Source organism: Eriocheir sinensis, chromosome 22 (assembly GCF_024679095.1).
Source record: "Eriocheir sinensis breed Jianghai 21 chromosome 22, ASM2467909v1, whole genome shotgun sequence".
Classification (NCBI taxonomy): domain Eukaryota; kingdom Metazoa; phylum Arthropoda; class Malacostraca; order Decapoda; family Varunidae; genus Eriocheir; species Eriocheir sinensis.
In genome coordinates, this window is record NC_066530.1 from 14,231,091 (window position 1) to 14,258,204 (window position 27,114).

Sequence of the window (27,114 nt, forward strand, 5' to 3'; positions counted from 1 at the left end):
TCAAGAAACCACTATATTACCCCAACCACCACCACCACCATCACAACCATCACCACCACCACCCCACCGTCTCACCACCACTCACGCCATTTACAAACTCTTCTTCGCGGTGTTTCTCGACTTCGCTAATTAGCCAAGCCGCGGGACAGGTGTTGAAGGCAAGAGTTAATTACAAGTTAAACGGCAGGTAAAATTGTCTTGTCGCGAGGGGAAGACTTGAGCTGAAAAGATGGTTAACTCTGTCGCGAGAAGGAGAGGGAAAATGAGAGAGAGGGAGAGGGAAAGGGAGGGATGCTGGGAGGGAGAGAGGGAGAGAGAGGTAGGGAGGTAAGGATGCTGGGAGACTGAGATGGGAGAAGGGAGATGGAGATAAGGGAGTGGAAGAGAGAGATAAGAAAAAAGAGAGAGAGAGAGAGAGAGAGAGAGAGAGAGAGAGAGAGAGAGAGAGAGAGAGAGAGAGAGAGAGAGAGAGAGAGAGAGAGAGAGAGAGAGAGAGAGAGAGAGAGAGAGAGAGAGAGAGAAGGGTGGAGGGATGTAGGAAGTGAAGGAGAGTTGAAAGCAGAAAAGGAAAGGAAGAGTAGAGAAGGGAGGGGAGGAAGGAGAGGTAAAGAACAAGATGAAAGGATGGAAGGAAGGAAGGATGGAAGGAAGAAGGGAGAAAAGAAGGAAAAAGTGAGCATTACTTGGGAAGATAAAACACACACAAATAAAATCCATCCTCTACTTAAAACAATAATCATAAACGAAACAGAATACGAAACCAAAAGTAAACGAAACTCATTACTCTATTTATCCTGGAGCTGAAAATACGTGTGCAATGCAAATCTTTACCAAAACACCTGTGGAAGGAATTTTATGGGCAACTTCTTTAATAATTTGCTCGTTTTCTTTTTACGTGGATGATTTGTTTACCTTCTTTTTCTTCTTCTACTTCTTTTTCTTCCTCTATCTTTCCTTTTTCTTCTTTGACCTGTATCGCTATATATCGCTTCGTTGGTCCTTTTCCTCTTCATTCTCTTTTCTGCATATTCACACACTTTTCTTTTCAATGGCTTTACACTGTTTATCATTCGGCGCTATGATACACTCTGGCTTCATTTGACAGGGAGTAGCGTAATGGAGGTTCTATATGACAGACTGCATAATAAAGATTTCACATACACATCACTGGACATGCTCAAACTTTTTAGGCACTTTTATCACCACCATCAAGTCAAGCATCTATCACAGCTTCAGATATTACTTTCTTGTGGTAACTGTTATAATGTATCCTTCAAAAATGCAATGTAGCCTACTATCACACGCTTAAGGCTGAGGCTCATGTTCACAGGTGCTTTAGACTCCCACAACTAATATTTTCTAAGGCCACAAGGGAAATTAGTTGGCTTCCCATGAGTGTTTTTTTTCTCATTCATAGGACATAAGCCCTGTCAAACTATCACCAGGCTCATAAAACTACCCATGGAAATATCCGCAGCTTCTACATATGCTTCATTAAAATTAATGTGTGTGTGTGTGTGTGTGTGTGTGTGTGTGTGTGTGTGTGTGTGTGTGTGTGTGTGTGTGTACCCCCAAATGTTTAATAATATGGCCTATGACCACTCCATAATCCATTCCCATTGCTGTTACACCCATACTCAAGTCACAAGCTCATTTCTTTCTCTATCCCATCATGAAACACCACATGCCCCTATCTATACCTTTCTTTTACTTTATCGATATTTCCTCCTTTCATCTCCTTCCTTCTCCATCTCTCTCTTCCCACTGTGTCAATTGTCTCCCACTTTATCATTTCTCCACTCCTCATTATCTTCATCATCTCCTCCTAACTGCCTGACAATGCTCTTCTTTATTACTCTCCACCTTTCATCTCTACCTCATCTCCCTCATACTGTCTATCTGCCTGTGTGTCTGTCTGTTATTAAGTAGCCCGCTCTCTCATCAAGGGAATGTCAAAGAAGTGTCAATACTACAAAGGAATGAGTCTCTGGATTAATTTCACTCCCTTTTGCACTGGTCTTTATATTTAACCTTGAGAGAGCAGTTGATGGATAAGTACAGAGTCTGAGATTGTGAGGCATTTTTTCTGTATTACCCCTCTTTGAAATTATAGTGTTCTCTGTCTGGGTGGATGGAGGGATGGATGGATGGATGGATAGCGCTCTCTCTCTCTCTCTCTCTGGTAATTATCCCTCTCTATATTTCTTCTTCTTCCCTTCTTTAAATTTTATCGTTCATTTTTTTATTTTATTCTCTCTCTCTCTCTCTCTCTCTCTCTCTCTCTCTCCATTCCTTCTTTCTCTATTTTTCCTCTATAAGTCTCTTCCATTTCTTATTTTCTTCTTTCCTTCTTTTCATTCATTCAGTTATTCATATTCATTCCTTCAATCATCGTAATTTTCTTTCTTCATTTCTTCCTTCCTTCCTTTCTTCCTCTTTCATTCTTTCTCCTTACCCTCTATCTCTCTCCCTCTCCCTCCCTACCCTCTCCCTCTCTCCCTCACACACACACACACACACACACACACACACACACAAGATGAAAAGCACAATTATAGCTACATAAGACACGCTAAGCTTTCCACAGGAGCCGAAAAGAGCGTCCTGGGGAGCCTAATGAGAAACTACAGGCCAGACGAAGCGAAAGACTTGCTGATGTGTTCGCTAGGGGTTGTAGTTGTAGTAGTAGTAGTAGTAGTAGTAGTAGTGATGATAATGATAAAATAATACTATCTCTAGACAGCTCCTTCACCTCCTCCTCCTCCTCCTCCTCCTCTTGCTCTCCCGTCGGTCAAGGAAGGAAGGAAGGGGGGGGGGGGGAGGAAGAGAGACTGAAAGGAGATGAAGGAAGGAATGAAGGAGAGGAAAGGAGAATGAAACGGAGGGAAGGAAGGGAAAGAGAGAGGGGAGGGAGAAGAGGAAAGCGTGTGTGTGTGTGTGTGTGTGTGTGTGTGTGTGTGTGTGTTGTTCCTGTCTGTCGTTTTTTTTTTTTTTAGGGTGTGAGGGGAGGTGATGGGTGTCTCTGTCTGTTCTTGTCTGTTTTCTTTTGTGCCTGTTTGTTTGTCCGTGCTTAAAAGTCTGTGTCATCGCTTTCTCTGTTTTTTTTTTTTTTTTGCCTGTGTCTTTTTCTGTCTGTCTTTCTATTTGCCTGTCCTTTTTTGTCTGTGTATGTTTGTATATGTCTGTCTTTCTGTCTGTGGATGTCTGTCTGTATATCTATCTATCTATCTATCTGTCTTTCTGTCTGTCTGCACGTCTCTGGCTGATTGTTTTCTCGTATGCAAGATGGCGCCACTATAAACACTCGCCTGCGCCAGAACTACTACCGACCATCACCACCTACTAGAAGCTACTACTACTACGACCATCAGGCCCCACTAGGAAGATGCCTACCACTACAACGTAAAAAAATAAATAAATAAAATAAATTTACTACTTACTACTACTACTACTACTACTACTACTACTACTACTACTACTATTACTACTACCACTACTACTATAACTCCTTCCACTGCCACTACGAAGATGTTAAGGTGGAGTAATGAGCCAATTAACAGCCGCAGACAGGTAATATCCTTTTAACAGGTAAATTGCAGCTTGTGTTTTCAAATTATGCGCTTAATTAAAGTAAGAAGGATCGTAACGAGTTAACGAGCCACTTGAAGCCCACGTCAGGGTAGACATAACTGTATTACATGACATGGGAGGAGGAGGGAGAGAGGGAGGAAAAGAGGAGAGAAAAGAGATTGTAAAGAAGTGAAGGGATGGAGGGAAGAAGGGAAGAGAGAGAGGGAGAGGAGGAGAAAAGACTGTGAAAGGAAGTGAAGTAGGAAAAGAGGAGAGAAAAAGAGATTGTAAAGAAGTGAAGGGATGGAGGGAAGAAGGGAAGAGAGAGAGGGAGAAAAGACAGTGAAAGGAAGTTTAGTGGGGAAAAAAGGAGAGGGAAAGAATAAAAGGAAGTGAAGGGACGGAGGAAGGAAGGGAAGGGAGAGAAGGAAAGGAGGAGAAAAGACTGTGAAAGGAAGTTAAGTGGGGAAGGAAGGAGAGGAAAAGAATGAAAGGAAGTGAGAGAACGAAGTAAGGAAGGGAAGGAAGCGAAGGAAAGGAGAAGAGAGTGAAAAAGAAATGGTGGTGGAGGAGAAACAGTTGGGAAAGGAGAAAAGAGAAAGAAGTGGGCAGCAAAAAAGAAGAAGAAGGGAAGGAAAAGAAGGTGGAAGAGAGGGAGAAAGTGAAAGAAGGAAGAGGAAAAAGAGGGTGACAGATTAAAAATAGAAAAAAGAAGGGAAAGAAAAGGTGGAAGAGAGGGAGATAGTGAAAGAAGGAAGAGGAAAGAGAGGGTGATAGATTAAAAATAGAAAAAAAAGAAGGGAAAGAAAATGTGGGAGAGAGGGAGAAAGTGAAAGAAGGAAGAGGAAAGAGAGGGTGATAGATTATAAATAGAAAAAAGAAGGGAAAGAAAATGTGGGAGAGAGGGAGAAAGTGAAAGAAGGAAGAGGAGAGAGAGGGTGATAGAGAAAGAAAGAAGAAGGATAAGTTGGAGGGAGGAAGGGAAATCAGGAAAGGATGTAGGAGAGAGGGAATGAATGACAACATGATGAAAGGAAGGGAAGGAAAAATAGCGATGAAAATAGGAGAGAGAGAAAAGAAAATCGGGGAACAAGATGGAAGGAAAGAAATATATAAGCAAGAAAGAAAAGAAGAAAGAAGAGAGAGAAATGGAATGAAGGAAGGAGATGAAAGAGGCGAGAGGAGAGAAGGAAGAAAAGAAGATAAATTAAGGTGGATAGAGAAAGGGAGGAAGCGAGAGGGAAGAAAGGAAATGAAGAAAGGGAGGAGGAAACAGAGGAAGAAGGAAAGAAAAGATGATAAACAGTGAAGAAAAAAAAAGAAAAGAGGAAATGGCGAGAGAAAAATAAAGACAGAAATGAGATACTATTAAAAACATTGCTCTCTCTCTCTCTCTCATTCTCTCTCACCTTCACGACTTCTTCCCACTAATCACCAACACCTGGCCAATTACCTGCCCGCTAATTACTAAAACAAAGGAGACAGGTAAGGAGGTTGTTAATTAGTCTACCTTTGCAAATCAGGCCGTGGGAACTTATGGGAAATCGCTCTCACTTTCCTTCACCTGAAAGAGAGTGGGGTAAGGGGGGAAGAGAGAGAGAGAGAGAGAGAGAGAGAGAGAGAGAGAGAGAGAGAGAGAGAGAGAGAGAGAGAGAGAGAGAGAGAGAGAGAGAGAGAGAGAGAGAGAACAAAGAAGGGAGGAAAAAACAGAAGAAAGTAGGGAAGGAGAGACAGACAGACAGGTAGACAAAAAGACAGACAAATAGATAGATAGATAGATAAACAGATTGACAGACAGTAAAAATATATGTTTGTTATAATAATCTCCTTTCTCTCATATCTTTTTTCCTCCATTTTTATTTTCCCTCCATTTTTTTCCCACCTTTTCTCTTTTCCTTTTTTCCCTCCTCTTCTTCCTTATCAAAAAAACAAGATAGGACGAAGAAGAGGAGGAGAAGGAGGAGATGAAGGAGCTGTCTAGAGGTGATATTACTACTACTACTACTACTACTACTACTACTACTACTACTTTTCCCACCACCACCACCACTACTACCACTACCACCAGCACCCCCATTATCATTAAAAAAAACATACCATGAAAATACTTAATTCTCTCCCACGTATGATCTTCCTCACCCTTTTAAACACGGTGCAAGTTAAATGTCACGTCAGGGGCTTAAGCCAACAAGGAGACAGGAGTATTTTAAAACAGGCTTAGATTAATGGGATGGAGGGGAACGTCGCTGCTGGTAATTAGTTAGCGTAAATAAGTAAATAAAGGTGTGTGTGTGTGTGTGTGTGTGTGTGTGTGTGTGTGTGTGTGTGTTTTGTTATCAGTAATGGAGTTGATGTTGTTGTTGTTATTTCTCTTTCGCTGTGACTGACGTACTACAGAAAGAGGAAGAGAAAAAAAAAGAGAAGGAAAGAAGGAAGGATGAGAAAGTGGAGAAAAAAAGAGGCAAAAGAGTTAGTAAAGTAAGGGGATGTTTTTCTTTATGTGTGTTTTGTTATGTCATTATTCTCTCTCTCTCTCTCAGGTGTATGTATAATTAATGAAGGCAGGTGTGTGAAATATGCAAGCAGGTGAACACATCGATCACGCAGGTGTTTGAATTAATGAAAACAGGTGTGCTGCTGCTGATGATGATGATGATGCTCTCTTTCTCTCTCTCTAACTATCTATCTATTTATCTATCTATCTGTGTCTTTCTTTACTTAACTCTATTTTCCTTTTTCTTATATACATGTCATTCTGTTCTGGTCTTCCATTAAAAAAAAAAGAGAGTAATGAGAAAAAAATGTCTGTCTGTCTGTCTGTCTCTTCTCCTCTCCCTTCCTTTCTTCCCCCTTTTATTCCTTGTCTCCTCTCTTCCTTCCTTTGTTTCCCCTCCCTTTCTCCTTTCTTTCCTTCCTCCCCCTTCGTCTCTCTCCTCTCATTATTTATTTTTTTCTCTATCTTTCTATCTATCTATCTATTTTCCTCTTCCTCTTCCTCTAACCGGTACAGAAAAGGGAGGAGGAGGGGAGGGAGGAAGAGATATAGGAAGGGAGAGCAGGAATGTATTGGTATAGTAAAGGTTCTCTCTCTCTCTCTCTCTCTCTCATGACAAGTTCTCGTAATGGCTTCGCTTCGTGTCCATTCATCAACATCATTTATATTTTAGACCTGATGAAAATGTCGAGTTCTTTTTTATCATTAAGAAAAAAGAAAAAGTGATGGACAGCTGACCGGTAAATGAAAGGGAAAGTTTGTGAGGTGTTGGTATTATCTATCCTTATTTTATTATTATTACTGACAGAGTGACGGGAAATGAGAAAGTTTATGCAAGTTGTTAGTGTTTTCATTATTATTATGGGGTGAAAGTGACAGTAATTAGCGTGATGTATATATGTAGTTAATTGGTTCAGGAGATACAGGTGAGCGTGAATTTGGTAGGTGTCGTCAGGTGTGTGTGGATCGTTAGTTTAATATGCTCCTTTTCACACATGCTAATAGGCTAAGTTATGGAGAGAGAGAGAGAGAGTAGCGTAATGTATACAGGTAGTTAATCGGACGGATGATATAGGTGAGAGTGAATTTGTAAGGTGTCGTCAGGTGAGTGTGGATCGTTAGTTTGATATGTTCCTTTTCACACATGCTAATAGGCTAAGTTATGGAGATATGTAGAGTGGTCTTGTCTACTTTCATGTATAGGTTCTTAAGCTCCAGATGTTCTCCTTTCTCATGCTTAGTAAAATGCGGAGAGGAGGGAGGCAGTAGTTATGTGTTTAGCGGCCTCGTTTTCAAATACTTTCCCTTTTGCAAGCTTAGAGGGCGAAAAAACAAACAAAACGGAGGAGAGTATAATACCAATACCTTGTTTTGTGTGGAGGACTTCAACTCCATATCCTTTCCTCTCGCAAGCTAAAATTAGGCAAAATATACGAATGCAAGCGAATTGGAAATGTGTAGTAGGCTATGTAATTAGGTCCTTAAATTCGCATCCTTTCCCTTTACAAATTTAAAAGCAAGGAAATATACGAGGAGATAAATAACAACATGCGTGGTTATGTGCTTGGGGGACTTTAGTTTAAAATGCTTTCCCTTCATATGCTAAAAAAGACGAAATGATGGAGATTAGCGAAGTAGCAATGCGCAGTTTTATCTTTTGGGACCTCAGTTTAAAGTTTCATTTTCTAAGCTAACAGACACGAAATTTACAAAGATAAGTCAACTGGCAAAGTGTAATTATTTGTATGGGTCCTTAACTTAGAGTCTTCCCCATTAACAAACTAAAAAAGAGATGAAGAAGGAAACAAAGACAAACAAAGTGGCAATAAAATGAAGTCTAGTCTGTAGAGAGAGAGAGAGAGAGAGAGAGAGAGAGAGAGCACCACAAAAGACACAGATGGAAGGAAGTTACACCGTGAAGCTTTGTATATGGGTCCTCAACTTTACCTTTTACGAAGTTTATACACCGTTTCTGAGTGGGCCAAACGTCTGCACACCCTTGTAACGACACTTCACAGGACAGAAAACACCCCACGACTGATCTAACGAGAGAAAACGGAGGGCGGGACACAAGGCGGACGCGAGGAAAAACGGGAAAGGGACGAGAGGCTAAATTTTATGGGGCACTGTTGAAAGGACGGACAGGATGGGGTTGGAAAAGACTGCAAGGGATGGGATAGTAAGTTTTCCGTGTTCGCTGTGGAAAGGGGAAAATTGTTTGCAGGTGTTGGAGTGTTTAAATAGGAGGCAAAATAAAGATAAAATGAAAAGCAGGGAGTTTTGAAATGTACAGTACGTACTTTCTAATGGACAAACGGGATAATGAGAGATTCGTTTGTGTAAATACAGAAAAAAATATATATAATCCTCTGCATTTATTTTAGACGCCGAGTTTCGTTTTAAAATAAGCTTTCGTATTGTTGGAGCTTATGGAACGTTAGAAAAGAAAAAAAAAGCTTGAGGTAAATGGATAAAGGTACAAATATAAATGAATTAACAGATAAATAAACAAAATAGAACGTAAATAACATAATATGAGAAATGGCTGAGGTGTGAAGAGGAAAGAGGAAAGCAAATGGAGAAAATGGAGAAGGGAAGGAGAGAAAAATTAGGAGGAGGAGTTGAAAGATGTTAGCAAAGTTTAAAGTGGAGCAAAAGAGGAGATGGAGGAAGGGGAAGAGGAGGAGGAGGAGGAGGAAGAATAGGCGGTGAAAAGAGGTCGTAGTGTGGAGAAAACGAATTGAGATGAAGGAGGGAGGGGAAGGGTACGAAAGAGAAGGAAGAGGAGGAGGAGGAGAGAGGTGTGTCGGGCGGTCAGCGGGTGGGATGAAGCAAAGGTTTCGTAAATCACATGAACAAAGCCCCGAAGCCTCGAAACTCTGATTGCACGTACCTGGAAAGAGATAATAAACCTAATTGGTCACTTTTCACACATTTCGACGATCGCCAACTGTTATTTTCACGCAAACACAAACGCCGAAAAAGCTTAAGGTAGATAGACAGATAGATAGATAAACAGGCAGAATGATAGATAGATAGATACATAGATAAAAATTTACCCTTAGTTGTATAGATTTAAAACAGAAGGGAAAGGATAAATAAGGATAAGAAAAAAAAATGATAGTCTATTGTCGAAATGTTGGAATTGTGTGAAGCTTTAGATAGATAGATACAGAAACAGATACAGTAGATAGATATATAGATAGAGGCAGACAGACAGACAGATAAATCGTAGTTACTCTTATAAATTTTTCAGATGGTAAGGGCAACGGGAAATAAATATATGGAAAACATGTGCGAGGCTATTGTTTAAATGTTGGAAATGTGTGAAGCATTAGATAAATAGACAGATAGATAGACACACAGTTAAATAGATTGTCACCTTTTGCTATATGATTCTCAGATGAAAAGGAGAAGATAAACGAGAACAGACATAAAGAAAACAAATGCTTGGCTATTGTCGAAATGATGTTATTAGGTTACATTATGCGTATTGCTGGTCCCTATTATTTAAGACCCTCGTTACCTCTTGCCACGAGGCATTTGGGTGATTAAGCAGATTGTAATGAGTGATATTAGTAAGGTTATGGGGCTGTGATGTCTGAATACATGGTGGCATTTGAAGGGAAGGGGAAATATATATGAAGGTGTGTGTGTGTGTGTGTGTGTGTGTGTGTGTGTGTGTGTGTGTGTGATATCTTCTTTGTTTTCCTCTTTCATTCATGTATTCTCTTTTTTATCCATCTTCCTCATCATCTTTCTTTGTTTTTCTCCCTATTCTCTTTTTCAATTCACAAAGGATCTTATTATGTCTTTCTTCTTCATTCTTTTTCTGTTTCTTTCCTCTTATTAGCGTTGTTATTATTGTCATTAGTATTACAACTCCATCTTAGCTAATAATCCGCTAAGTATATATTAATAACAGCAACGGAGTAAGGTAATTATTTCGACTCAGCTACGCGAGGGGAATAAGTGGATATATACATTAAGAAAGCTACATTGATAGAGTGACAGTAATTTCTTTTATAATGTTAATGGTGACAGAATTTGAGCCTAAACGAATTACCCTCAAGATAACGCCTAACTTTCAGGGATGGTCTACGATGTTATAATAAAAAAAAAGAATAATTCAGAGCGAAAAAACTAAACTTTCCATGATAATTAATAGCCATTGTTCGGCCTTTGTCAGACTAAAATAAAAGAACTAAAACTGAAATAAAAAAAACTATGAAAGAAGAGAGAAAAACTATTATAAAAGAAGAAGTGTATTACAAGCATGGCAATAATAACTCTTCTCTACATTCAGTTTAGCTTGAGAGAACAATATATAGTAATATGAAATTCTGGAGTGTCAAAGTCATCTATATAAAACAATCCCTTTATTTTATGTGCAGACTAACTTTGTCGACCTCAAAGGAATATTATTAACAACCTAAGACACAAATGAAGCCTTCGAATTTTTGGCTACACTCATACGTAAAACAATCCATTATTTTTTGTAGCTATTAAAGGCACACACACAAAAACATAATGAAAAATAATAAAAATAGTCCATCAAGGAAGAAAGAAAGAAGGTATTTGGCCCATCTCTAAATGTCCCCCTTAATGAAAAAAAGAGGTATTTGGCCTAATAACATACGAATAAATAATAACAGCCACATTCCTGCTATTATTTCCCTCCAGTCATCGCTCTGCTTCAGATAATCGATATGCAAGGAAAAGTCTCGGAATATTACGGTCATAAATCAGACATTCTTTAATTTCGTGAAGGCAAACGCTTAAAACTTGGCCAATCAGCCGCCTGAGAAGGATTTAATTACAGAAAAAAGGCTTGCATTAGGCGTTTTTTGAAAGTTTTCTTCTGTAAAATGTCACTTGACTTTTTGATGCGTAGGAAATAGTTTGCATGTTCAGATATTTTTTTAAGGTACTGATGTTAGTCATTTTGAAATAATAGAAGAGCAACATAACTTTTAAAACCTTATGTAATTGCTAAGAGTATAAGTGATTGATGAAGAATAAGTAGGAAAAAAAGAAGTGAAAGGATATTTGACTTTTGAATCTAAAAAAAATGATAAAACTTTACTTAATAGACGAAAAGTATAACAGATTGGTAAATAATAAGTAGGATAAAAATGGAATGAATGGAAATTTGAATTATGAACTAAAAATAAATTGTTCAAACATTGCATAATCGATAAAAAAAAGTGTTATAGATTAATGGAGAATACGAAAAAATATAAATCATGGAAACTTTGACTTCTGAGCCTAAAAAATGACTTAATCGATAAAAAAGTAGGACTGATGAAAATAGAGTAGAAAAAAAAGAATCATGGGAAATTTAACTTCTAAACCTGAAGTACATCATTCTTTATACTTGCAGGTTATTATCAGATGTTATATAAAAAAAAACCAAGACGAATGAAGAGATATTAAACTCTGATTGTCCATGAACTTTGTCGCGTTGTAAAAGAGAATGGTTAAAAAAAATATGAAAATTATATATGGACCATTTTGTGACGTGGGACGAGAGTTTATTGCTATGATTATGAGAGAGAGAGAGAGAGAGAGAGAGAGAGAGAGAGAGAGAGAGAGAGAGAGAGAGAGAGAGAGAGAGAGAGAGAGAGAGAGAGAGAGAGAGAGAGAGAGAGACGAAAATCAGAATAAAGAAAGAGATAGAAGCGAGGGAGACATGCAATAGACAAGATAGGAAGAAGAAACAAAATACAAAGGAAGAGAGAGAGAGAGAGAGAGAGAGAGAGAGAGAGAGAGAGAGAGAGAGAGAGAGAGAGAGAGAGAGAGAGAGAGAGAGAGAGAGAGAGAGAGAGAGAGAGAGAGAGAGAGAGAGAGAGAGAGAGAGAGAGAGAGAGAGAGAGAGAGAGAGAGAGAGAGAGAGAGAGAGAGAGAGAGAGAGAGAGAGAGAGAGAGAGAGTCATTGTGCCAAGGAACTCGCTCTTCCCCTCTCCAAGATATTCAACCACTGCCTACATACCTCCACCTGGCCGCAGACTTGGAAGACTAGCCATGTTGTTCCGGTGCACAAGAAGAACGACCGAACGGACGTGAGAAACTACAGGCCGGTGTCCCTCCTATCAGCAGTGGCAAAAGTGTTGGAGGGAATAGTGGCTGAGCGGATCACCAGACACCTGGATAGGCACTATCTGTTGAGTGCCAGGCAGTTTGGCTTCAGGAAAAACCGGTCAGCAGCCGATCTCCACCTACTACTATCCAACGAATGGAGTTCACAGCTGGACCAAGGAAGAGCCACTGCTGCTCTGGCACTAGACATTGAGGGCTCATTTGACCGAGTGTGGCACACCGCCCTATTAGAAAAAAATGAGAGCAGCCGGATTGGAGGGAAAGCTTCTGTTCCTGATAAAAAATTACTTAGAGGAACACCACCTCCAAGTGGTCCTGAATGGGCACAAGTCCTCCCCACAACGGATCCACGCCGGCGTGCCACAAGGCAGTGTCATCGGGCCACTACTATGGAACATGTACATAAATGACCTCCTCCATCTTGTTCCTAGTGCCAAAGCGTTCGCCGATGACATCACTGTGACTCACAAAATAGAGCCAGGAGGAGAGGACCAGGCAGCACGCCAACTAAGGGCCACACTCCGGCGAATTGCAGATTGGGAGAATAAGTGGCAAGTGAAGTTTGCCCCAGCTAAAACTCAGCTGCTGGTAGAGGCCAGGACACCTGTGGATCTCCAGCTTGAATTCGAGGGACTCAAGCTGACGCCACGTGAGGGAGTGGAGGTGCTGGGCCTCACACTCCAGGCTGACCTTCCGCACGCACATCCAGCAGCTGGCAAGGGCAGCCTCACGAAAGCTGACGTCCCTACGCAGAATCTCCTGGCTGATGGACAGTCGAGGGCGCGAGGTCTTATACAAGGCACAGATCCGATCCTTCCTTGAGTATTCGTGCCTTACGATGGGGGGAGCTGCCAGTACCCATCTCGCGTTCCTCGACAAGGTCCAGGAGAGGGCGTGGAGGATCATCACGGATCGACAACCGGAGCACCTACCGAGCCTGCAGACTCTCCAACACCGGCGAGACGTGGCCGGCCTCACCACTCTGTACAAAATACAGCAGGAGAAAGTGGAACACCTGAGGACGCTGCACCAGCCGGAGCGGGAAGTGACAGCCAACACCCGGTCAGTGGAAGCGGCTCCCACGGCTCTGGTGATACAGCGATAACGGACGACTCACTACCAGAGGCAGTTCATAAACACTTACGTGCAGATATGGAACCGTCTCCTTGCGTCCGGTCAGCTGCCTCAGCAGTTCACACACCGGCAACAATATAAACTGTTTGTGAACCAGTGGCTGAACAATTTGTGAACAGGTTAGGCTTTCAGATAGGGGATATCGACTCTGTTCCCTTTAGCCTAGAAATTAGTGCCGCCATATAATGTAATGTTATAGGTACTAGGCCCTGATGTAACTAAGTGTCTGTGTAAATAAAAAAAATAAAAAGCCCGCCAAACAGACAGAGGCAGACTTGAAAACCTTACAGAGAATAACAGAAATGTAGACTATACCACTTTTTTTTTTACATCTTGTCTTAAGTAACCAGATAATGAATCCAATTAACTCAGGAGTTCTTGCTGATAAGATTAGGAGAATATTAATTGGTATTTGATATGTTAGAGATGAGAGAGTTACAATAGCCTACTGTATTAACTTTGTACTTTTTATCTCATTTTTTCAATATACTAATTTCATCTTGCCTTAAATTCGCCTTTGATATTTTCATCCTCTTGTTTTAGTTGCAATTTTTAGCTCAATTTTTATATATATTTAGTTTTGCTTCCCTTGAATTGCTTTTGGGTGCTTTAATTTTCCTATTTTGCTGCACTTTTTACCTTAATTTCTTTCTACATTAGTTTTGTTTCCCTTCAATTGCTTTTCATTTTTTCATCCCTCTATTTTGGTTCCATTTCTTACCATTATTTCTCTATATTTTATTCTGTTTCCTTTAGATTTATTTTACGAGTTATCTTTCTCCCGTTTTAGTTGAACTTTTTACCTTAATTTCTCAGTATAATTAATTTTCTCTCCCTTGAATTTTTCGGTGCTTCTTTTTCACCTGCTTTTTACGTTCTGAAACTCCATCATTCCTACGATAATTGAGCGAGGATTTTATTAGCTTTTTGATCTATGCTGCACTTTTTATCACTCTTCCTTGGATTTCGTTTTGTTCATGGGAATTTTATTTTTTTATTTTTTTACAACAGACAGCTCAAGGGCACACAAAAAAAGTAAACTATAATTAAAAAAAAGCCCGCTACTCGCTGCTCCCAAAAAGAATCCAAAGAGGTGGCCGAAAGAGAGGTCAAATTATTTTTCAAGTTTTTTCGTTTCTGCTTCATTTGATTGAATTCTGTCTCTTCACTACAGGAGAGAACAAATGATTTTTATTCAAATAGCGTACTTTATCATTTTTTTCATTTTTTTCCTAGTTTCATATTTTTTTCCCTTGTGCTGTTTTAATTTCCAGGTATTTTCGATTGGTTCTCTCTTTTCACTGACCAAAAAAAAAATCATTTGTACAGAGTGAAAACACCATGAAATAGATTGGCCTATTTCATCTTTTTCTCCTTACTGTTTAATCATATTCATTCTATTTCATCTCTTACTTCTTATTCCTCATCCATCGTCATTGTTATATTTCCTTCCTCTCACATTTGCTCTCCGTACTCTTTATCTTTCTCCTCTTCCTTGCTTCTTTTGTTCGTTTGTTTTATTGCCTATTCATACTGTCCTGAATTTACCTCTTCCTATGTTTTAAATGCATCCAGATTTGCTCCCTTCAATTTCCCTTGCCAAGCTTAATATTTCACTAGTTTCACCTTGAGACAAAAACACAAAGAAACATTCAACCTACCGCCTTAAAAGTACATCCAGATTATCATTCATATTTTGTTCCCTTCAGTTATCCTTTTCCAAGCTTAACTTCCACTTACTTCACCTTATAAGACGCACAGAACGAGCGAGCGATGTAACTTATATATACAAAAAAAGTTATCACAATTTTTCAACTTTCGACTTCAATTTCGCCAGGAAGGGCAAAGGAAGATTCGGTAATAGCTATCGTCACCTCGCTTTCTTTCCGCCACTTCATTTCTTTATGATTTAGTGCGCAATGGAGGGAGTTTATTGGCAATTCAGTGAGAGAGAGAGAGAGAGAGAGAGAGAGAGAGAGAGAGAGAGAGAGAGAGCGTAAATCAAGCAGACAGAGAAAAATATGAGAGCACACACAAAGTTTTTAACAAGATACGTGAGGGAGGAATGAGACGGGACATTTTCAACTCTCATGGACACTCGTTTGTAATCTTCTTGTTGGACTTTAAACATTATTTCGATACATATTTACGCTGTTCCTGGTGATTCATATTAATTCTATCGGGTATTTAGTTTATTTTCCTTTGTTTTATTAATTGCGTTGTTTTTTATTTACATTATTTTATACAGCTTTACAATTTTACTTATTCTGTCAAGTTTGCGAGCCAATTTTTTTTCGTATTAAATATAACATTGCTTTATTTTACCTCTACGCAATTTATCAGCCAATATTGAATAAATTTTTGCGTTTTTCTCTTTTAAAGTTATTGGTATGTTTTTCGTGATCATATGAAAGCTTTGTCTATATTATTTTTATCTTTATTAATAAGTGCTATTCATATATTTTCATCTGTGACATATATAATTTTGGGTTAACGTTTACCATAATAAATTCTTGGTAGAGCTGATTCAAGACTTTGTAATTTGCAGTCTGTTTTCAATATTATTTTTTTTTTTCGATAGTAAGATCATAATGAAACAAATTACCAGTCTGAATAGCCTCATAATAAGATTTCTCGTAATAACAATGTTTTTTTTTTTTATAATACACAACCATAATTTTACAGTAGGCTATATTTCGACATAACTTCGCATCTAATACGCTTTCCTACTTTACTGAGCTTATATAAATTACACTCTTCTTGCACTTAGTAATAAAACATTCACAACGACCAATATTTTCCCTTTTTTTTCCTGCCTTGCCCTCTTCCGTGTAAGCTAATTCATAATATTTATTACGAAATTCGCGTTATATTATGTCGCAGGAGAGAGAGAGAGAGAGCCGTCGAGTCGGTCAGGCGCGGTACGAAACGGACCTCATTCTACATTAACGTGGTATGAGGTGGACCATGGGCACCACACCTCCCAAATGTTCATACATGTCCAATATGTAGACAATGTTGCAATGACTTGCAGTAAATTAAGTTTATCTTTTAATGAGCACAGCATTGTTTTCCTGATCCACTCTTATGTAAAATATGAGTAAGGCTAATGAGTAGTAAGTCTTAACGGCTGTCTTTGTGTTGCATTAAATACTTATAATTATATGACTATGCCTGTAGCTTTTATTATATGCATGTGAAGAATTGCAATTCATTATTTAGGATTGCACTTTTATTTCTAAGCAAGTGTCCCCTTCAGTGCGCTGTGAGGGAGAACGTGGCAGCACAGACCCGGTTAAATGGACTTTCTCCTCGCTCTAACCCAAGAAATCTTGCTCTTCTCTTCTACTGCGACAACAACAACAGGTACTACTACTACTACTACTACTACTACTACTACTATTACAACAGCGGATAATATTCACGAAAGCGTAGCCTCGAAATAAAACGGAATAAAAGACGAAACCCAAAAGGATGTTAAGAAATTTGCACAGCGTAAGAAAGTTATAACGAAACGAGAAGAGAAGATGAAGTTTGTGATTTAATATATTTTTTTCTTCGTTGTCTGGGAATGTTAAAGAGGAGGAGGATGAGGAAGAGGAGGAGGAGGAGGAAGACATTGATGAAGAACAAGATGGAGTACTGAATAATAAATGTAATAAAACAGGAAAGGAAGATGAGAAGGAAGAAGAGGAGGAGAAGGAGGAGGAAAAGGAGAAGGAGGTGATTAAGAAAGAAGAGGTTGACAGGCGAAATGAGAAGTGAAGGAGGAAGAGGAGAAATTGGAGGAGATACGAAGAAAAAAAGAAAGTGAGGTAGAAGGAGGAAGATGAGGAAGAACAAGAAGAGATAAAATGAGAATATAAGGGAAGAGATAGGAAGTATGATAGGCTATGGAAGTGACGATATTTAACAAGAAACAGAAGACAAGAAAAATGAAATACACGGAATTTAGGAAGAATAAAGAGATAGAAGGAAGTTATGACATAGACGCAAGAGGAAGGATCAGACAATAGGAAGGAAGGAAGAGGAATGATAACAAAAAAGATGAAAAAAAAGTATAAGGGAAAGGAAAATATCAAATAAACGAATGAGGAAGAAGAGACAGACACTAGGAAGGAAGAAAGAGGAGTGAATAAAACGAGACTTAAAGGAAAAACAAACAAACAAGGAAAGGAAGGAAAAGTTAAAATTGGCGAAACAGGAAGAAGAAACAGACAACAGGGAGGAAAGGAGAGGAGAGGAAAGGAGAACAAAGACGAAAAAAAAAAAAGAATGAACGAGGAACAAGGAGGGTGATAATAATTGGTGTTTAGAGGCTAGGAAATTATGTAATAGCAAATGAGAATAGGCTAACAGTGACGTAATCCTGATACAAACTTTCAAATAAATCTAATTAAGGCTTTCAAGGCTTATACAATTAATTCACAAAGGATAATGAAGCCTACGTTGGTTATTCACTGACAACGAAACGGTATTAGACTACACAGGGAACGATCCGAACGAGACTGAACGAGCAATTATTATTTTTTTTTAAAGTTCTCCATCCGCGGGCATGGTTTCTATGGCAACGCTCACAAGGTACCAACCCTACGGAACTATAAACTTCATCTAAAAACGTAAATGATAATAACTATAAAAAAATTACGTACGTATAACTGTTTTTAGTGTTATTAGTATTGAAGTCTACGTAAATATAGTGCTAGCGTTTGTTTAGTTTGTTAAGTTACACGCGGTATAAATACGATGATCCGTTTTGTTATGTTGGTATTTTTACTGCCTGCACATACCAACTATACCGATCTATGATCTTTCTCTACAAACGTAAATAACAGTAATAATATAAATAATGGATATGTATAGTAATTTTTAACGTTTATCATTATGAAACATCTACGTAAATATAGTGCACATGTTCATTTAGTTAGTAGAATTAAACATAGAAAAAGTAGAAGACAGTTTTGTGATGTTGGTGTTTTTCATATGGCTGTACACCTTTTAAATACCTGCAAATTAATAACAATCTTAGGCTAAAACTTCACAACACACGCATATCTGGATTACGCAACATCATATTAAAATACCTTAATTTATCCTACGTCCGTTTAAACCTCTTGAAGCGTCTAAATACGAGCAGAGAGGTGAAAATAAGGGAATTTGGATATTACAAAGGTGCCAGTTCACGTATTTCAAGTTTGCACGTGGACAGAACGAATCGAGCCACGTATCGAGAAAGGTGTGTTTGTGTGTTTTTGTGGTAAAAGACAAAGGCAAGAGTAAGGAAGAGAAAGAAAGAATAGCCAAGAACAAGAGTAAAGGAGAGAAAGACAGAAGAGAAAAGAAGAAAATAATGTGAAAATAATACCTTGTGAAGTGACTCCCGTTTTCTTTTGGTGAGTAACTATGGTATTTTGTTTAATTAGTGTTGTATTGCCTGTTTCGTGTTGTTATCATTATTTTTTTAGAGAGATATGTTTGTGTATCTTGTTTTAGTGTTTATTTTGTGGTTTGGTATGTTCTAAAATGGGGTTCAGTGATAATCATATATTGGAATGTGTGTGTGTGTGTGTGTGTGTGTGTGTGTGTGTGTACTGAAGGTGGTTAAGTCATCAGCTCGTTGGGTATTTATTATGCTTAGGTCTATTTTATTGTTTTTGCTGCTGTTGGTGTGTGACTTGGGTAAGGGGAATGAACTAGTTTTTCTTTGATATGCATAATTGATGGCTTGCCGTTAATACAGTTAGCGGAATATTAATGTTGGTATGATAGCCTATTCATATTATTGTTCAGTTTATTATATTTATCTTTCCGTTGGTGTAAGACGTAATGTTAGAGAAAGAAAACTATGCTATTAACACGAAGGCATTTAAAGACAACCATTTAACATTAAAAAAGCAAAGTTAACCTGACGTAACCTAACCTAACATGAAATACCTCAGGAAACTTAACCTTTTTTACTGAACTATATAAAAATAATAAATACGTACAGCTCAGTCAAAGGCATCTATTTATCATTAATTGTTATTCTGTAATAGAGCGTACCGTTGCATTTTATCTTATTGTGTTAATGAAGAATACATGTTGTTTAGTTTCACCTTAAAGAAAAAAGGAAAACCCACAATGATTTTAAAGTACGTGGTTAATCTCTCTCTCTCTCTCTCTCTCTCTCTCTCTCTCTCTCTCTCTCTCTCTCTCTCTCTCTCTCTCTGTTGTAACCTGTAAACTCTCTCTCTCCCTATTGTAACCTGTAATCTCCCTATTGTAACCTGTAATCTCTCTCTCTCCCTATTGTTACCTGTAAACTCTCTCTCTCTCTCTGTGGCCACAAAGTCAGGAGATGAAAGAAAGAAAACGTTTGTATCCACACAGAGACTGAGACAAACACGTCGTTCTGAAGTACTAATCAAGGAAGGAAAACAAGAACAACCCAATAGTGTGTTTTTGGCTTGTGTTTCCCGAGTCCCGATCACAAGGGATCTCGCAGCACTGGCAATACTGTTTTTCCTTGGCCTTGTAATGCGAATAAACTGCCTCTGAACGTTGTGTGTTTCTGGTAGTGTTGATTTATGTGTATTTGGCAAGTCAAAGTACAGGGTTCCATTGGTCCGTTTAATTTTAGATATCGAATTCGTAATGAGATATAAATTTTAGATCAGAATTCTCAGATGCTTCCGGGCCTCATAACTATTTCCACAGGCCATCATGTAAATATAAATGCTGTCTGAGAAATAAGATTGATTTAACTTTCTTCTGAACTCTCGAATATATTTAGCATTGATACAACTAGTGGACACATGTTACGATATTAAAAGACCCGTATTCGCAGGCACTTTCGGCTCTCACAACTATTTTCAAAGGCCACAAAGGTGATTAGTCGGGTTCTCATGAGTGATTTATTACATTCATGGTGCAGAAGCCTTGTTAAACTATCACTAGACTCATTAAACTACCCATGGAAATAACCACCACAACCTCTACGAAAGTCTTAATATATGTGGGTGTGTAAGCTCTGAAATGTGTGATAATAGGCTATTGTTACTTGCTTTTTCAGTTCTTGTATTAAAACTGATGACAATAAGTGAAAATGGAGATGTTTCAGTCTATTAAATTTTGTAATCGTGTTGGTGGTTCGTCTTGGCTATCATTAAAAAGAAAAAGGCTATTGTTACTTGCTTTTTTGGAGCTCTTGTATTAAAAATGATTAGTAAGTAAAAATGGATACTCTATAGCCTATTAAATTTTGTAATCGTGTTGGGGGTACGCCTTGGCTATCACTAAAAAAAAATAGGCTTGGTATTTCTTCATTAATTCTCTTTACTCTCATTTCTCTTGGCCTTCGCTTATCAACACTTAAAAAATCAATACCATTCAATCAAGTTCCTCCACTCAGAGCACACAGACCTCCTCATAACAGCCTTTCATTCTCAAGCCTTTTCTCTCTCCCTTTTCCTTGGCAAAATTGGTATCCTAAAAATCTTACTTCTGAGCAATAGCCTACTGGACTCGTCTTAATTTGGGCGGGAGGTTTAAATAGCATTCGATATGAAGAGAAATTGAAAGATCATTGCAGAGTCTTATTGGTTTTCTTTGCTTATTGTTCCAGAGAGAGAGAGAGAGAGAGAGAGAGAGAGAGAGAGAGAGAGAGAGAGAGAGAGAGAGAGAGAGAGAGAGAGCAATGTGGCGTTAGAATCTATGGACCTAATGGGCTTTTTGGTGCATAGTTCTCTTGCTCCATTCTCTCTCTCTCTCTCTGTGTGTGTGTGTGTGTGTGTGTGTGTGTGTGTGTGTGTGTGTGTGTGTACGAATTTATTAAAGTTTCCCAAGAAGTCGAATCAATGTAATTCTTCCTTTTTTCTCTAACATCCTTCCAATTCCATATTTCGTCCCTTGTTCAATTTTTTTATTTTCCCTTTTTCTCTTATTTTCTTCTTCTACCGTTATCATGATCCTCTTTAATCCTTTCCCTCTTTATTTTATTATTTCTTTTCGCGTTCCTTATGCTGGATTTTCTGTGTGGGAGGGTGGAAGTCTCTCTCTCTCTCTCTCTCTCTCTCTCTCTCTCTCTCTCTCTTTTGTAACTTTCTCATTCACCCTCTCTTCCCTGTTCCTCACACTCCATTTATTCCGTTATTTGTGTCGCTATTCTCTCTCTCTCTCTCTCTCTCTCTCTCTCTCTCTCTCTCTCTCTCTCAGTACACAACACGTTATTTATTTTATCAAACTAATTCAACTCTCTTATCATATATCTTCGTCGTCTTAAACTTAGAGAGAGAGAGAGAGAGAGAGAGAGAGAGAGAGAGAGAGAGAGAGAGAGAGAGGACGGCAAACACTTCAGGTAACAGCTATGGTATCGGACACACACACACACACACACACACACACTACACACTCTCTCTCTCTCTCTCTCTCTCTCTCTCTCTCTCTCTCTCTCCGACGCAGATAAAATGAAATGGAACAGAGACAAATGAAGAAAATGAGAGAAAGAAAGAATGAATGAAAGAGAGAAGAGGATGAAAAGAAATATGCAGATAATAAAAGAAAAGAATAAAATGCTTATAATATTAAAAAAAAAAGAAACTCGTCTCACATAAACTGACTTTAGAATTAATGAAACGGAATGAAACTTAAGGAAACATAATGGGAAACTTTTTAAAATAACTCCCACGTGTTCTTTTGATTATTAGAGAGAGAGAGAGAGAGAGAGAGAGAGAGAGAGAGAGAGAGAGAGAGAGAGAGAGAGAGAGCAATCAGATCACAAGACATACCAAGAAACTCATAATTTCAAATATCAGAGCACCTTACGTTCTCTCTCTCTCTCTCTCTCTCTCTCTCTCATCTACTACTTACCCATCCATGTGCTGTTGGTGATAATCTGAAGAATTCTTGCTGGGTCCATGACGAGAGAGAGAGAGAGAGAGAGAGAGAGAGAGAGAGAGAGAGAGAGAGAGAGAGAGAGAGAGAGAGAGAGAGAGAGAGAGAGAGAGGCTACTGGATGGGTTAAAGAAGTGGTGTCAGAAAGGAAGAGAGAGGGAAAAAATGATATGTTAAATTTGATGGTATAAGGAAGGGATGCTTTGGTTGGGGGTCGTGTAAGAGGAGGTATAGAAGAGGTAAGGAAAGGTTGAGGGATGGAGGAGTAAGATAAGATTGTCTTAGCCTCTCTCCCTCTTACTTTAGTGAAGATAAATAAATAAATATGATTGAGGAAAGGGTGCAAGATTATGGTTAGGTTAGGTTGAGATTTGGTTTGATGGGGTTAGGTTAGGTTAATTTAGGTGAGGTTAAGTTCGGTTATGTTAAGGTTAGGATAAGTTAAGGTTAGGTTAGGTTTGGTTAGGTTAGATTAGGTTGAGGTAAGGTTTGGTAAGGCTAGTTTTTAAGTGAGATTTATGTTATGTTAGGTTGGGATTGTTAGGTTAGGTTCAGATTAAGTTAGGTTTAGTTAATATTAGGTAAGGTTAAGTAGAATTTAGATTAGGTTAGGTTGATATTAGTTTAAGTTAGATTAGGTTAAGAGAGTAATAGAAAGCTTAAAAAATGTATTGGTTGTAAGAGAACAGAAAAGGTAAGGTTAAGTAGAATTTAGATTAGGTTAGGTTGATATTAGTATAAGTTAGATTAGGTTAAGAGTAAAAGCTTCAGAAAAATATAGGTTGTAAGAGAACAGAAAAAGTGGGAAAGAAACAAAGTCCTTCAGGAATGCTTCAACTTGTCACTCCTTTATCTTCGGACACACACAAGAAGGTCCTTTGAGTTATCCTTGGGTATCCTGGAGTATCCTTTGGCTCGAGTCCTTCATTCACTGTCACCTGTCTCTTATTAAGTTGGTTTTAAAGTTAATTTGATGCAGGTTTATAATTTTTTCACTTGTGTGTCATTTTTTTTGTAGTTTTTTGTAGTTTTGGTTTGAGTTTTATTTTGTTTGTCTTTGGTGTTACCTGTTTCCACGTTAATTAGTTTTCCTCACAGGTGGTGCGGTACGGATTAACTTGTTTTTGGTACATATTTAGTTAATTACGGATTTGAACTGTCACTTGGTTTTCCTTGTAATTATCTTTTTTTCAGTATTTTCTTTTCATTTTTTTAATTATGCCAAACTACTTTTATTTTTTTTCTCTTCTTTCGGTCACTTGTTTTGGGTAGGAATTGTTGCTGTTGGTTGTAATTTGTTTCTTTTTGTTTTTTCTTTTTTGTTTGTTTTGTCTTTTCTGTTACTTGTTTTACTTATCAGCTGTTGCTCCTCCGGTTAATTCTCCTTTTTTTAGTTATATTTTTGTTGTTATTTGTTTTTCTCGTTTCTGTCACTTGTCTTTCGTATAAACTCTCGCTTCTCAGTTCAATTATATCTTTAGATTCTTATTTTTTTTCAAGTCATGTTTTTTTATGTATTTTTTTTGTCACATCTCGCTTATCAACTTTTGCTTTTCCGTTTATTTTTTTCAGATTACTTTCATCCAAGTATTTATTTTCTGCCACTACGTTTTTTCCCGGTTTCTAGATTACTTTTCACATTTTTCATTTCCTCTAAGTTTATTTTTAGTATCACCTGTCCTTACCTTAATTGATTTCCACCACAGCTAGGTACGGATTAGCATCAGTTTATAGACATTTTTATTCTCACCTCTCAGTCCCTGTTGCTGTGTTTTTTTCTTGTATGTATAACTGGTAATGTTTAGTGGAAATGTGTTGGCCTGACTTCTCTGTTTTAATTACTTTGTATGTTTCCAATCTCCTATTTTTTTTTCTCCCTCTGTCCCTAAGCTCTCGTACTCTCCCCTTTCATCTCTCAGCAATCCACTTTTTTACCCCTTTTTTCACCTGCAATTAAAGCCCAGTCAAAGTAACACACACACACACACACACACACACACGCACACACACACACTCACACACGCACACACACACACACACACACATCTACACACACACCTACACACACATCAAAACCATCAACACCTGCCATCTCCTCCGCATCTTCCTTCGCCTCCTCATTCAACTATACCTCCTCCTCCTCCTCCTCCTCCTCCTCCTCCTCCTCCTCCTCCTCCTCTTCTCCTCTTTCACATGATCACCCTCGTCTTCTCCATCTGCCTTTCGTGATACATCATTTCGCTCTTCCTCCTCCTCCTCCTCCTCCTCCACCTGTGTTGTTGATACCCCTACCTGGATGCAAGCTCCCGTAATGATCTCACAGGTGTTAAGAACTAAAGAGCATTGGACTCCTTTGGCGCTGCTGGAAACGATTCTTGTGGGTCTTACCTTGTGTGTGTGTGTGAGAGAGAGAGAGAGAGAGAGAGAGAGAGAGAGAGAGAGAGAGAGAGAGAGAGAGAGAGAGAGAGAGAGAGAGAGAGAGAGAGATGCTGATGATGATGATAATGATGAATTTAGAAGAAAAGTGTGATAGAAAATAAGTCGTGGATGGTATTGAGGCGCTTAAGTGGTCTGTGTACGTGTGTGTGTGTGTGTGTGTGTGTGTGTGTGTGTGTGTGTGTGTGTGCTCTGGAATGGTTGATGTAGCAAAATACAATCCGACACGTATTGCGAAAATGGAAGACGGGGGGTAAAGGATAAAGAATGGGAAAATGTGACAGGAAAAGTGTAATATCTTGAAGGGGGAGATGATGAAATACAAAAAGCAACCTCTCGCGTGTTGAAATTGGTGGAGAGAGTAACCTTGAGGTGGATATTGTTGGGTGATATGGGGACAGCAGTGAATGAGAACGAGGGAAAAGCAGATGAAAAAACTTATTACTATGCATGAGAATACGTGTGTGTGTGTGTGTGTGTGTGTGTGTGTGTGTGTAGTAGGGAGGGAATCTTGCATATGGGAATTGAAAAACTCTATTCACTGACAAGAACCGGATGAAAACGAATGAAAAGGAGAAAAAAATGAAAGGAAGAGGAAGAGAAAAGGAGAGGAAGAGACAAATGAAAGGAGCCAAAAAAAAAAATGTTTATGTTGAAGAGAGAATGCTACACCTTTAAAATGAACCTTTCTACATATAAAAGGAAAGAGAGGGTAAGAAATAAGAATGAAAAAGAGGATTAAAAAATGATGTTGTTTTTGTGGAGGAGAAAGAGAATATTACACCTACGAAATTAAACTGTCTGTACATGAAAAAGGAAAGAGAGAATGAGAAATAAGAATGAAAAAGAGGATTAAAAAATGATGTTGTTTTTGTGGAGGAGAAAGAGAATATTACACCTACGAAATTAAACTGTCTATACATGGAAAAGGATAGAGAGGAAAAGAGTTGAGAATGAAAAAAGAGAGAAAAAAATGGAGAGAATAAGAAATAAGAATGAAAAAGAGAGAAAAAAATGATGTTGTTTATGGGGAAGTGGAAGAGAATGTTACACGTGTGAATCGAAACTGTGGATACGTGGAAGAGGAAATATGATCAGAAGTAAAAATATAAAAAAAGAAAAAAAATATAGCGTTGTTAATGTCAAAGCGAATTTTACACTTATGAATTGAAAAATGTCGATACGTGGAAGAGGAAATATGATAAGAAGTAAAAATGAAAAGAAGAAAAAAGTATGGTGTTGTTTATGTCAAAGCGAATGTTACACTTATGAATTGAAAAATGTCGATACGTGGTACACTTTTTCTTTTCTTTTTATTCTTTTTCATTCCCGTTCCAATCCTGTTTTCTGTGTGTGATATAACCTCTATTATTCCTCTTTTGACTCCCACGTCTTATCCTTTCCCTTTTTCAATGTCTAGACCGTTTAAATATATGATACGTATTGATAGAGGATACATATCGAATATAATACATGAGAATCTTAGGAGAAAACATATAGATGGGAAAAGGATTGACTACCACATTAAAACCATTTGAATATATTGAAAACTGTGAATTTGGACGAATATATATGAGAAAACTCGCGGATTTTACATAAGGTCGAGCTAACCTAATTTTCATATTCCATAAAAAAGAAAGAAATATCCGTAAAAATTGAGTGGTTGAACTTGTAACTGATTTTCCTCACACGATCATAGATAATAAGGGAGAAAAAAGAATGTGGGGACGGATTTTACACACACACACACACACACACACACACACACACACACACACATGATCAAGAGGAAAAGAAAATCACATTCCACAAAGAGAGAGAAGCAAACTTAAAAAAAAAAAAACTGTGTGGTTGAACTGGTAATATTTTTTTTACTTTAGACAATCAATGATATCAAGGTAAAAATGGGAACGTGGACGAAAGAAAAAGAAAAAAGCGCACGAATGGGATTTGCAATAAGTGATGAGTTTGAGACTACGTGGAAACCGATAGAAAGAAAGACGAGGGAAGAATATGAGGAGGAGGAAGGGAATGTGAAAAGAGAGAAAAAAGGAGCGGCTGGGATAGTGATGTGTGTGTGTGTGTGTGTGAGAGAGAGAGAGAGAGAGAGAGAGAGAGAGAGAGAGAGAGAGAGAGAGAGAGAGAGAGATTAAGTTTAGGAAAATGTATATAAAGCTTGTCTGAAATCTTTCTATTTAATTTTTCGTAATAGTTTTGTCTTACATTGCACGGTATTTTCTACTCCTCAGCGATTGTTCTACTACTACTACTACTACTACTACTACTACTACTACTACTACTACTACTACTACTACTAGACTACCACTACTAATATATTCCTTACTCATATTTTCTCATTCACGTTTCATCTTGCGTATGTAATTTCAGCAGCACATTTATTTTATCAACACTCTCTATTTAATTTATATCTGCATTCCACTCATAATTTCATTCCTGCCTAATTAACGTGCTTGAGTGAGTGTTAGTGGCGGACTTGCTCGCTAGGCCGA

At 38.2% G+C, this 27,114-nt stretch overlaps 1 protein-coding gene across 1 annotated transcript in view; it reads right to left on the reverse strand.

Annotated features, from left to right (window-relative positions):
* Positions 1 to 16,296, reverse strand: part of LOC127002299 (putative neural-cadherin 2) — a 54,703-nt gene extending 38,407 nt beyond the window's left edge. The window contains exons 1-2 of the mRNA XM_050868113.1: positions 16,248 to 16,296; positions 8,012 to 8,173 (exon numbers count right to left, since the gene is read on the reverse strand). Of these exons, the coding sequence (XP_050724070.1) occupies positions 8,012 to 8,173; positions 16,248 to 16,296 (211 nt within the window). The remainder of the gene's footprint in view (positions 1 to 8,011; positions 8,174 to 16,247) is intronic.
* Between the last annotated feature and the right edge of the window lie 10,818 nt (positions 16,297 to 27,114).